Below are 13340 nucleotides of genomic sequence, written 5' to 3'. Positions count from 1 at the left end.
GCATTGCAGTCGCAGTAGGTTGAAAGAAAATCGAAGATCCATTCGGCAAGAGATGCTGTTGAAGTCATGCGGGGGCAATTTCAGCGAACTGTGGTCTAGGGCTGTGGTAGCTGGAACATGGCCCGGCATTGGGAGCTATCTGCGAGATGGCGAGTGACTAACTGTGTTGTCATAGTCCCGATATCGCAAAAGACGTAAAACGATTCTTCATACCTGCGCTGACATGCTATATAAAGATGCCATCCTGGTGCCGTTCGATTTGTGCCTTTTATTTTCGCTCTTTATGATTAATTTATTTGGCGGTAGACAACCGCTATCAATCAACATCAGCCAACTCCAAGCAGCGGACACGTGACGTAGCAGTGCTTGCGTTAGTCACAAAGATCACAGAAGCAAAAAAATGCAATTGAAAAGAAAAGGAATCGTTTCGTTACAGCATCTGCCTCTGATGAACATATGGCCCTTTGACTTTCCTGGTACAACGCCTAGGTACGTGTTTACATGCGGGAACAGTTTTAATGCCGATGATGAGTAGACGAGTGAGCCCCACAAGAGTTCTGTGACGACGATTTCACAAGAGCCTAAATAAAACTTAACTGTTATGCACGGCTTTCCGCTCATATCGACGTCAGTTGGGATCAATAAAAGGCAATACTGAGCAAAAGAGAAAGCAACTGAAGCGTAATTTCTGCTTTCATACTTTATTCATTTCATGGCCAAGCCCTTTTCTTCACTGCCTTCCCTCTGTAAAAAGAAACAAGCAAAATAATATAACAAATGTATTAAGTATTAAGCTTGCAGACTGCCAATTGCTATCGAAATGGGTTTACATTGAAACACAGCTTGCATTATGATTAAAGTAGTATTTTACTTAGTAGCAAAGACATAAATATTGCTGCATAGTGTCGTGCGTTGCTTGCTGCAACGCGGATATTGGCAACGAGTAGTTGTTTATGATGTCTCAAAAGGGTTAAGCTACCAGTCACTTAAGAATATTTTGTCGTCTGGTTTATGACTTCAGAGCTTGGTGACCAGGAGTAAAGTATAAAACGAGCTCGTATTTATTATAAAATTGTAACAGTGAGCGAACAGAACCATGCATTTTCACGCTACCTTTCAAATTACGATTCGGTACACCTTTTTTTCTATTGTGTTTGATTGGCATCCAAACATTGCTATTGTTTATTTAAATATCTGGTGACAAAAGCACCAGAACGATTACAAAAACATATAAAGACAAGCCACTCACATTTTTTGCGGAGGAACGTGCTGTAGCCCAGACCGCCCAGTCCGTATCCATAGCTCAGCCCGTAGCTGCCAAGGCCGAAGCCGTAGCTAGGGTATCCATAGCCGTAACCGAAGGCAGGAGTGTGGTGCACGGTGGAGACAGAGGCCAGTGGGGCATGGTAGGCGGCGGCGTAAGTCGGGGCAGCCAGGCCATAACCGTAGGGGTAGCCGACGTAGCCAGCGAAGGCACAAGTGGCCAGGGCCAGGACAAGGCAGGTGCGGAACTGTGAAAAACAAAAACGGAGGCAGGCATATTCTGGCACGTCAGCTTCATAGTTGTGTTCAGTCTTTCTTTCAAACACGTCACATGCCTATATGCTTAATTACGACCATCACGAGAGGTCTGTGTGAAGCGCTAGGCTGGCTTAATGAAGGTGCGAATATTTTCCGTGCTAGAGACTGTGCCACATTTTTTCTGCAGTTGTTGAGGTGAAGTGAAAGATGCGGCCATTTCCACTAATGTCGAATATATGAAGGCTATGCGGTCTAAAATAAATTTTAACCTTCCATAAGGTGCATGTTAATTGTAAAGTAGGAATACGACGGAATGAACAATGAAGACGATATAATGACACGCAGGGGTAGAGAGTGTCGTGCATTTTGAGAACCCTATCCTTTAGAACATTGTTTACACTATCTTGGTAAAGCAAAGATAAATAAAAAGGGTTGGGCGCCGCAGAAACACCTATAAACTGCGCGCATTCGATGAGAAATTCGGCACAGGCAACATTTAAGGACGTTTAGGAATCAGTCTCTCAAATGCTGTGGTCCTGAGAACCAGTAATTGTAAAAGAACGAAGATTTTCAGAAATGCGAGTGTAAAAAAGTGGATCACCATTGTTCTTGCGTGGAGTAGCTCTCGAAGAGAACCAGGCAGATATTTTCTGCGATGTCCAGACCTCTTTATATAGGAGTACGACCACGTGGGTTTTTCTGCATATTCTCGCACACTGTTTGCGGAGCTACAGTGTTTTAGCATTGCAAATGACCAAACGGGTGCTTTTTTACGTAGTGTTCATTTTTCCCCGGCATAAGACCATCTTCAGACGTCCTTGGTCATGACTTTGTAGGGCATTAACCGTGACTGCATGGTCTCCATGGCTTTTGCATTCAACCGGAACGTTAAATATAGACTGCCGTCAAATTAAAACGGATTGACCACGCGAATGCGTTTTGGCAGGTGGCGAGCATTAACTTAGGAAGCCTTGCTTCGATCCTTCCCCCTCATGCAAGTCACGTAGCCACGCACTCTCCCCTACCTGAATGTTGTCTGCCTGCAACAGTGCTATCGTGCCGTCTTGTGGTGCCCGAAATTCGAGCGAGGTTTTGCGAGGCCTGTGTGCAGAAATGTAAAAAATAACTGACGAACTGGCGGTTCTCGTTCAGGTCCCACGGTGGTGCACATTAGGCCAAACCACTCGGTCGAGTCAGGTTTCCATATTAAGGATCATAGTTTGATAACCAAGTTAACACACAAGTACAAGAGAGAACCGGCACCATAAAGAGGTATAGAAAGGCGCTGAATTCGACGCTACAGAATAAAATCTTCCAAGTGTGCAAAATTTCTTCATTTTATGGAACTACAATAAGCGTTAGCACGGTAGTCATCCTTACCCATCGAAAATATGAACAAAACCCTTTCTCTCCAAAAGCAGTATTCCGGAAACGGCAACCAAAGAACAGTCATATGCAATTAGCGTCGTTAACAAATATTCGTCATTGACTAAACCTGTGGCGGCAAAGCCGGGTCCACGAACATGTCAATAACGTTCTTGTGAAACTTGTTGTTTATCTACAATCAACCTAACAGGGATATCGCCAGAAGAGCTGGTGATTTATTGCGTAAATGTTTGAAATATAGCTGTGAACAACTCGCAATCACGGTGTTTAATATTAAACTCAGTGGCGACAATTTAATCAGCTAATCTCGATCTATGAGTGCCGTAATTAATAATATTTATTATGTATCTATGAGTTTAGACGTTTATACAGCCTAAATTTAGAATGGTAGAATAAAGTGTTTCAGAACGCAAGGCTACCCATGAGATGGAAGCTTGGCCATGTTGGAGTGTCATTATCGTTACAGCGCATTAGACTTATAGACACTAGAGATTTTACTACAAAAATACAGTACACTTATTTTAGAGGAAGGTTGGGCACCTCAAGGGCGACTTCGCCAAATTTATTAAGTGTTTCGCTGCAATAAAGTATTTAAGATCCGGTGATCTTATTCACAGATCTAAGGTCTCTCTATTTACGTGTGCTGCTTTTAGTTTGGTTATCAATATTACATTTGCGCATTCGCTCTATGAATCCCTGCCGTAAAGTATTCACACAATAATTTCGATAATCTTTTTATCAAGATGCACACTTCAGAAACAAATAATAGTAACATCACTGGGTGAATATTAATACGAACCTCAGGTAAGATACAGCATATGAAAACATTCTTCGCTAAATCGGTGCAAAGCATGTTCCATGTTCATATTTAAATGTACCAATAAATTGATGTTAATTAATACAATATTTAATAGAAATTATCCCTGCCGTGGCGGTCGAATTTCAACGAAGGCGAGATGCTTGAGTCCCGTATACTGTGGGATGTCAGTGCACGTTAAAGAACACCAGGTGGTCGAAATTTCCGGAACCCTTCACTACGTGCGGCGTCTTTAATAGCCTGAGTCGCTTTGGAACGTTGAACCCCCATGAACCAAATGAAACCAGAAATGATAGAAAATTATTGCGATTGCGACCAAGCTTTGATTTGAAGTGCATAAGATTTTGAAGAAAGCAGCAAAAATTTGACATAGTTGATACAAACCAACAACTGAGACCAACTCTGCGAGAATGCATAATAGCTCAGTCGAAAAATGGGCAGCAACTCTTTGAATAAATGCAGAATTAGCAGTTATGAGGTTTAATATTCCGAAGCGACCCATGGGATGTGAGCGACGCATTAGTGGAAGGCTCCGGAAGGTTCCTGATAGAGCACCTGGGGTTCTTTCTCGTGCACTGACATGCCAGTACAAGAATGTTTTTGTAGTTAGCTTCCATCGAAATACGGTTGGGGCTCTTTTCTCGTTGTTCAGTGATAATCAGTAGAAAAGGGAATCGCAAGAGGTGCTTGCTATGGCAAACATGACGGAAGCCAACAATTACCCAAACCAAGAAGCATATGGGATGTCGTTTTTTACTTGCTTTTTCTAAGTGGAAAATTTAAAAAAACAGAAGGAGAAACCACGCGCTGTAGGTGGGATCCGAACCCAGTCGCGTTTATATGGACAGCCAGGAGGACAAACCTCGAGAGCCCCAACGAGTTGGCAGAGCATCGGACGGGAAATTCGGAAGTTGTGGTTACGGATCCCACTAGCGGCATGTGCTTGTTTTTCTCCTGCATTTATTAATTTCCCAATAAAGAAAAACCACAAAAAAACGACATCCCCTATGCTCCTTGGTTTCGGTGAGTGTTGGCTTCGTCATGTGTGTTCAGAGATGAGAAAAGCTATAGATAAACTTTTTCTGAAATACAGGAACACATGCACTTCATAAAAGTAGAACGTTTTCAACAGCGTGCTTCAGTTGCCATGTGGAGAAACGTTATGTCTCATGCTCCCTAAAACTGAAACCTTGGCTTTTTTTTTTACTGCATGGTTCGGTTTGCACGTGTCACAACTGCAGCCGTGCCTCGGTACTATGACTCGAGTTATAATGGTTGACGCAAGTTTTGAGGAATTTTTCTGGGCAGCGAACATTTTTAGTATCTTTACTCCTCGTTAACATGGGAACTAGATGTCTGGACAATGTGCAGGCTGAAAATGCATGCAGTCTACTGGGATACATCTATTTCTGTCGCGTTTATATGGACAGCGATGAGAGCAATCATCGAGCGCCCCAACCAAATGCCAGGTATTTTCTGTCCTGTGCTTGGTCGCGAGACATTCTAAAGCACTGCGAAACTGCAAGTGCATCAGTAGCGGCCTGTTTTATATTATTGTGGTTTGAATGCTTACGCGTTGTGGCGTGTTTTGTGGCCAAGCGTACGAGTAACCACCGCCCTTTCTCAGTAAATGAGCCTTTATGCCCTCTTTTAGTTCGATCATTGGAAAGCACTAACGTCGCAACATCGGTGGCGAAACCTGTACGTCATGAAAGGTTAGAGTTCTCTCCTGTTCTTGGAGTCCTGGTGCGAGCATTTGTTTTTGTTTTGTTTTATTCTCCGCGGCGGTGCAACACGTTAATGGCGAGGTCGGTCAGATGGTCACAGAACAAAAATACTTTGGGTCCATACCGATGTGAACTCCAGGAAACTCTGCGGCTGTTGGAAACGAAGGCCTTCATGCCAGAGGCCGTGCTATTACCCCAGGTCCCCCAACATTTGGGAGAACATAATTATTGTGCGCCGTTATTAATCTATAGAGAATTACTGTTAACTTTCAGATTAACAAGGAAGTTTACGCCGAACCGGAGAAAAATGTAAACAGCCAGCAGGGGTTCATCCTAAAAAAAAAGTGCGATCAAATGCTTATATCAACCTGGAAAAGCTCAGCTATACGCTAAAGCGGCAAAGCTCAGCTATGATATGATATGATGTGATATGATATTATATGACATGAGTGAAATACAAATCTTACGAATATCAATCACCCAACAACTGACGACTGGGATGAGGTGCTGTCCAGCTCACACCCGCAAGACCACCTTTGGCTGATGAACCGGGCTAGAGAGGCGGCAAAAGCCCATGGGCTCCTTGAATAGGAGCCCACAAAACTAAGCTCTTTTTATTCTGTTCCTTATATGTTTTTACGCATGCACGCAAACATGAACACATGCACACCGAGCACGCCACACATACCCAGAAGTTCTGGACAAAACAATTTTAAGAGCGTCAGCTCTTACTCATCACGTTACGAGATTTCGTGGGGTCTGCTACCACCCTGAGATCACAGCGCCATCTGTGGCAGCAACTAGAAAACAGTATATCTCGCATGGGGACTTGTAGCGCAGTCTACAAAAGCATTGTAGAAACAATCATCTGCCGTGTGCCGATGACGATGTCTCGGTGCAGTATGGGGGATAGGGGTGGAACTATGTGAGAATGACGTCAGGGGACAAAACGGCGGCGTAGTTTCGGTTCCTCGAATCTAAGATGGCGGTCATTAAAATTGGTTGTGCCCTCCGATCCCTCTCTCCCCTCCCCCCCAAAATTTCCTACAACGGGAGGAAAACTGTCCCGTTACGGTACTTGTATAAGTGTTTACTTTCGTTCCGCTATATATACTCGAACAACAAGGGGTAGCCATCCGGAAACAGTTGTGTACCGAATTTTTTAGACAAATAAATCCTAAAAGTTGTGGTATCGAAATAAAACCACAATTAAAAATAGGTAAGCTTTGTATACACGCATTTTCTAATTGAAGCGCTACAATATCGCGCCGGAAGTCGAATTCTAGGCACACCTTGACCCCCCAAACGAAGCAAGTTCTGTTTGGGACGTGTCTTGAGGGGGTGTAACTGGACAACGGGCACGTTCTTCTTCGCTTTCTTCGTCTAGTAAACCAAACAGCTAACGCTCGTTAATTCAACGTCTTCCAGACAGTGGCAGCTTTTTTTTTTGAAACAGAAATCGTTTATGAACGCAAATTTTTCATGCAATGTAAGATTTCACATAACATTTAGCATATCCGCGGATTTCCCGACGGCAGTCCTGTATTTGTTTCTATTCGCGTTTTTGCTATCGTCAAAAGCGTTCCCCATTGGTTTTCTATGGCAGTCTATAGAATCTGAAAGAAACGCTCTGAAAGAAACAGTTTACTGCATATCAGAATAACGAACCATTACCTTCAATATTTCCATAACAGTGTCAAACAATTTTCCAATTTTCAAATTTTTGCTCGAGAAAGCTGGACATGAGAAACCAAAGATACAAAAGAATATCGCACACGAAGAGGACGAAGTTGACAGTGCAAACACAAATTTTTGTCGCATGTCCAAAAGTGCTCGATTCTATTCCTGGTAATTCATATTTCTTTAATTCATTTGAATTTTCCAATTGTTATCTGGATTCAGTCTTCTGAAGTTTTCCCCGCGCAAATTCCACTTTGGCATTCCCTACTTTACCTTGGGCAATCCCCCTGCGTGGGTATGTGCCATGATTACTAAGGTGAAGAAGAAGAAGAAGAACAAGTGCGAGCGCGGAGAAGAGCCCACGTGAGGCAGGGCACAATCGCGTAATCGAACGCTATAGAAAATGTCTAACAAAGAAAAACAATGCACATTTCCGAAGGACAAAAAGCCAATTATTCTTTCCGTTTCAGTGTACAATAGTAAATCCTTGGTAGCCGAGCACGAAGTAAGTGCAGTCGAAATGAATTCGAACGTCCATGTGCTCCCAGTGCCTGGTCGGCCTGGCCAGCTGTCTTACGTGTTTTAACTAAATGTTCAGGTGCGTCAGAGGGCTAGAAGTCACTGGCGTCAAAGATGTCGGCGAAAGACGGTCGCAGGACGAGTAAGCAAAAGTCCCAGTTTCAGGTAAAAACACCGTCCACAAAACCGGCATGAGCATCGCAGTCGTGGTACAGTTCTGACTCTCCCGTCCTCCGTCATGTCAGGGCGCGAGCTTCTAAGACCACTGCTTTGTGTTCCTCCCTTTTTTCTCATGGTATTTTTTTAAAGAGAAATTTAGGTATTGCTCCAGGGCATCAATGATGGGTGAAGGTGTGATGAATGAGGCATTGTAGAAGAGTATAAATGAATGAAAAAAGGTTAGCTGATTTGATGCAGTCCAGTAGAGAACGATGGTGCGGTCCCTGCGTCCAGGCAATGTATGAAGCAGGGTTGCTTGGTGAAAGACCTGCTACCATCAGGTGCCGGATCCTTGTAGGCTTGAGAGCTGGGCAGTCCCACAGTAAGTGATGAATGTCGGCCTCAATGTCGTCGTGTTTACATACCGGACACCCTGGCCGAGGAAACAATTCTCGGTGCTGAGGCCACTTCCGAGTGATGGCTAGTTCTCGTGGGATTCACAGAAGATGTCACGTTCTACCTTAATTTTTTTTCTCTTTGTCCCCTGTTCTGCGTCGACTTTTCTTTTGCTAGGAATTATGACAGGTGGTGGTATGTAAAACGTCCGCGCAGTTACCATTGGTTTAGAACATAATAGCTAGAAATAATACCAGTAACCATGCAGAGATAACCGGTGGTTGGAGGCGTCAGCGCATTATCCAAGAGGTGTCTGATTTATGCCCGCTTAAACCTGCACTTTTCGCCGGTGTATTTTATTTTCGTTACCTTTCGCGGAAGTGGACGGACAGACGGGTGGAAACAAAGGTGCGGTCAAAGAGTGATGAGAATGCAGCCGTTTAATGCAAACCCGCATACAAACTTTTACCGGCTCGAAAACGCTGGCAAGATCGGTGCCCCTCGTGCACTACTTCAAGCAATGGAAATCGAAGGTTCTTCTTATAGAAGCGCAGCGAGACCATGATATCTGAAGGTTGCTGGCACATTAAAGCCTAAAGAAGATATGGGCAATTTCTTCAGTGAAGGTAGTTTGCTCGCAATTTTCTTTGGGAGGATGAGCTGCTGAGAAGAAAAACCAATCGGCTAATAAGCAGAGAAAAACTATTAGTGCCGAAAGAACTTGCTAGAATTTTTGCTGTCAGCGAACCATAATTTACCGCGCAACGTAAATATTTTCTGGAGGCGCTCTCTGAACAGATCTGTCACTTACTACAAGGAAGGTAACGTTAACTGGTACAGCAAGGTTCACAAAAACGCCCCCTTCTGGCGTCCTCGTAATTCTCTTACCTGTCGACAAGCTCCCCTCCGTTGGTTTCACGATCAAGTAGCCTCTTCCATTTCTTATACCATGGTACCCCGCAGACGTATGTTTAGATTACTATGCAGTAAACCCAAACTATGATTTATTGGCAAGTGTGCGAAATAAAATAAAAACGGTCGGTCTCAGGCTTAGAGTCGATGTAAGCAGAGAGCTGTCACAAACGTCTGACTTCAATTTTAGGAAGTAGAATGAAGCGAAGTGTTCGTGTAAGATTTTCGTTTTTGCGTGAAACTACGATTTTAGAGTTGCGTTTTCTCGCGTCAGCATTCACATGAATGAGAGATTTAAAATGAAAGGAACATTCACAACAGGTGACAAGTAACGTTTCAAGGCATGTTTACTGATCATCACCTTCGAAAGGCACTGAATTCAATTTGAAAATTGTGTATAAAGCATTCGTCTTTCCTACAGAAAACACACCTCTACTCCATTGTAATTAATGATGCAGTGAGCCGCCGCGGTGGCTGAGGGGTTACGGTGTTCGGCTGCTGGCCCGAAAGACGCGGGCTCGATCCCGGCCGCGGCGGTCGAATTTCGATGGAGGTGAAATTATAGAGGCCCATGTACTGTGCGATGTCATTGGACGTTAAAGAACCCCAGGTGGTCGAAATTTCCGGAGGCCTTCACTACGGCGTCCCTCATAGCCTGAGTCGCTTTAGGATGTTAAACCCCCATAAACCATAAACTATAATGATGCAGTTCCTAAGTCGTTAAAGACTACACGCTAACAATGAAAATTCTGGGAAAAACGTTTGAACATACAATAAATATCAATTTAATTCATTTATTTCCAGAAAGAAAAATTCTGGTGGGACACCTTAGATAAAAGCTGCTTTTGTCAGATTGACGAGGCCCAGGGCCCGGCGTATTACTAGGCAAGGCAAGTCATACAAATATTGAAATCAGAAGACATAAAGGAACATAAAAATATAAATGCTTAAACACAGCACAGATAGACGTGTAAAATGTGCTACAAGTAGAACGTGTATACAATTTTTAGTAATGTAAAACTGAAAATGAAACATGCATATAGACTATTTTAAACATATTCAAAATCAAAATAAATAACTGCTGCTATGTTCATCATTTAGCATTAGCCTTCGATCTGCAGAATGAGCAACCAAAAAAAAGGTGTATTCCACGGTGTTTAAACTGCAGCATTAAAGAAAACGAAATATTATTTTCATTAGCTCTTCAATCCTTGTGCTCCGCTACTCCGTTCTATTTGTGAGCTACTCCTGTCGCGCTCATATACCAGCAAGACATTTTGGCAATCAGGGGCACATACGATATCGACCCTGTATTGATCCCCATTGATGAGAACTGGACACAGGAAATTGTTTACGGTCCTGCCGGTCAGCGCCATTGAAAACGAAGGTGCTCTGCAGTATTTTTAAGAATGCTTTGTGCCTAACAAACTCAGTGGTAGCATTTTGGCAAAATAAGACAACCAAACACTTCCTTTTAAGTGCGAATTCTCTGAAAATGGGTCCCTTCAAAACAAGCACCACAGCAACCGGCGCTCAAGGTAACCGCTCACAACATGCACGCTTCAAAGATGCAGGCAGCATGTGATGTCCCGGCAAAGTGCTGAACTCGATGAACGGAATAGTTAAAAATTATCATACATTGTACGACTAGCAGCCACAAGAAACTGCGTGTATGGTGTAAACAATACATTATTTTTCTGCGAGCTGCCATGGTGGCTTAGTTGTTATGGCGCCCGGCTACTGACCCGACAGACGGTGGTTCGATCCCGTCCGTGGCGGCAGCATTTCGATGGACGTAAAATACTAGAGGCCCGTGTAATTAATGTGCGATGTTAGTGCCCGTTAAAGAACACCAGGTGGTCGAAATTTCCAGAGCCCTTCACTACGGCGCCCATCGGAGCCTGAGTCGCTTTGGAGCGTAATACTCTATTTAACCAAACCTTTATTTTCAGCGAGCCAGTTAGTATAGAAAAGAAAAATCTCGCCATTATTTGGACCTCCTCCAAAGCACGCGACAATATCCAGCAGTAATCAACGCGCCGTTTGGCGGAGGTTCCTAGTTATTTTTTTCTCATGCATGTTATCCTCGAAAATCAAGAGAAATATAGTCACGAAATAGACGCCACACAGTAAAAAACTCCTACATGATGTCGTACTTCGTCACAAGATCCTGTCGCCTCAAAATAAACAATCTTCATATGAGCCATCAGCTCGTGGTTCATGTATCATTTTCTGTAACAACACTTGTTGCGTTCATCTACGAGGACATGTTTTCGTGAATCAGAGTGGGCATAAATGAAAAAAAAAAAAACATTGCCATGCTCAGAAGGACATGATGAGAGAGATTTGTTTTGGGCAGCCCAAAAAATAAAGAAATAATTATGCACAGACGGATCTATGATGACAAAGAAAAGCCGTTGTTTTCGGGATTGAATATCAGGCGCTTTATTGGAGGTTGGTCAATAGTCCTCGCTCTCGGAAGCTCCCAGTGTTTTCAGTTCCTGAAAAAAAAAGAGCAGTATCGGGTATAAGGCACCAAGTCAACAAGGTAAGTGTAAACAAACGCCGAAGCACCAACGGATTGTGTCATGCTTCCGAACACAACGCCGTATCAGTTTTAACCACACCACCTATAAACCGTGATTAGCCTGATTATTTGGCTCCACGTCGCATCCTGTTTGATAAAACTTCTTCATAACCTATCCGCCTGAAATACAGCATTGGGACAAAAGTTAGCCAACACGAAAGCTAATCGTACCATGAAATGTGTGAAATTTCCTTGCAGTGAACCGGGCTAGGTGTTTGCATCTAATTCCTTGTTTTGGAACCTTTTCTTTTATTTTTCGTCTAGTCGTTTAACCTCTTTTCCGCCTATGTATATAAAATGCGTCGTAAAATGCAAAATAAAGTGTTTATGAAAGCTTTCTTTTTACGCTTACCTGCATTTTATCTCAACGCTTAATTATTACTCGGTTATGAAAACACGCTTCAATTTGGGCAGCAGCGAATCAGGCTTTCAGTGGCATATTTCACCAACTATAAGCAAAATAAAGAGGGGGGAGATGCATACATTTCTTGCGGAGGAAAGTGGAGTAACCGAGGCCACCAAGTCCGTATCCGTAGCTGAGCCCGTAGCTGCCTAAGCCGAAGCCGTAGTGGGGAAGACCGTAGCCGTGTCCAAAGCCGTAAGCTGGCGCATGGTGCACAGTAGACAAGGAGGCAAGGGGAGCGTGGTAGGCGGCATAGGCTGGAGCTGCGAGGGAGTAGCCGTAGGGGTAACCCGCGTAGCCAGCGAAGGCGCAGGAGGCCAGGGCGAGGATAACGCAGGCACGGATCTGAAGATTGAAAAGTGATTTTCACATAGTTGACAGTTCGAGAAGCGAACGAGGAACCTGCTATGCACGGTAATGAAAGGTTTTACTTCTCGAATTCGATAAATAAATTTGTGATTAGCTTTTACAAATGTGAACTTTGTCGTTTTATGCGCTTTCTTTCTTTAATTCCTGACCGTAGAAAAGGGGAATTCAGAGCGCTGAAGAAACCCTGCAAAAGAATACATTAAATGCGTTATGACAAGGCTAAATTACAACAAGAATACCAGTACACCTTCCAGGCAATTTCAAGTATTTCCAAATGACTGGTAGAAATTATTGATTTGAAGTGCACAATATTCAAATTGGCACGTATGCTGCCGAACTTAAGATGAACAAGCACACTATCGTCGGCGCAAGTTGTTTCGTGAACTCACCATGGCTGTACGAATGTGAGGCTGTTGTAGAAGCAGCTGGTGTGTTTCTCTCTGAATTAGGGGCTCTTTTATAGCGAGCTCAAGGTAGGGCGAAAAAGCTGATTTGCATTGCGAAATATGAACGTGTTTGTTACTTGCTATGAATGCGCCGTCAAGTAGCTTTTAGTATCACTGTAAGTCGAAAGTGGCCTTGATACTGAGATCTTTGGAACTGTTTATGGAAGTCACGAATTACGCCTAGGCATATTTCTCCTCGCCTTATTGCATTAATGAGGTGTTAAGATTTGCTCGTCGCGTACGGATATGCATGTGCCAGTCTTCGCGGTTGAAATATATTTATTCCAGTCATGTCTCGCGTGCGGAACAGCTGGTCGCGCGCAGCTTTGGATCCCCCTGATGTTTTGAACTTGGGAAGCACAAGGTCATTTCGTATTCGTTGAAGCGTTCGTTTGCGGGGCGGTAATTGCCGTATAGA

At 43.5% G+C, this 13340-nt stretch overlaps 2 protein-coding genes across 2 annotated transcripts; both read right to left on the bottom strand.

Annotated features, from left to right (window-relative positions):
- Nucleotides 1–688: 688 nt before the first annotated feature.
- On the bottom strand, nucleotides 689–2148 carry LOC144121410 (uncharacterized). The gene is made up of 3 exons (XM_077654603.1): nucleotides 2123–2148; nucleotides 1250–1511; nucleotides 689–744 (listed from the first exon to the last, which is right to left on the bottom strand). Coding segments are annotated over exons 1-3 (267 nt in total). The 5' UTR covers nucleotides 2126–2148; the 3' UTR covers nucleotides 689–742.
- Nucleotides 2149–11531: 9383 nt separating this feature from the next.
- On the bottom strand, nucleotides 11532–12938 carry LOC144121408 (uncharacterized). Its single transcript, XM_077654602.1, has 3 exons — nucleotides 12866–12938; nucleotides 12188–12452; nucleotides 11532–11618 (listed from the first exon to the last, which is right to left on the bottom strand). Coding segments are annotated over exons 1-3 (270 nt in total). The 5' UTR covers nucleotides 12869–12938; the 3' UTR covers nucleotides 11532–11616.
- Between the last annotated feature and the right edge of the window lie 402 nt (nucleotides 12939–13340).

The sequence above is a fragment of the Amblyomma americanum genome, chromosome 2 (genome assembly GCF_052857255.1).
Source record: "Amblyomma americanum isolate KBUSLIRL-KWMA chromosome 2, ASM5285725v1, whole genome shotgun sequence".
Classification (NCBI taxonomy): domain Eukaryota; kingdom Metazoa; phylum Arthropoda; class Arachnida; order Ixodida; family Ixodidae; genus Amblyomma; species Amblyomma americanum.
Note: the sequence above shows the minus strand (reverse complement) of the source record. Positions and strands in the feature narration are given on the sequence as shown.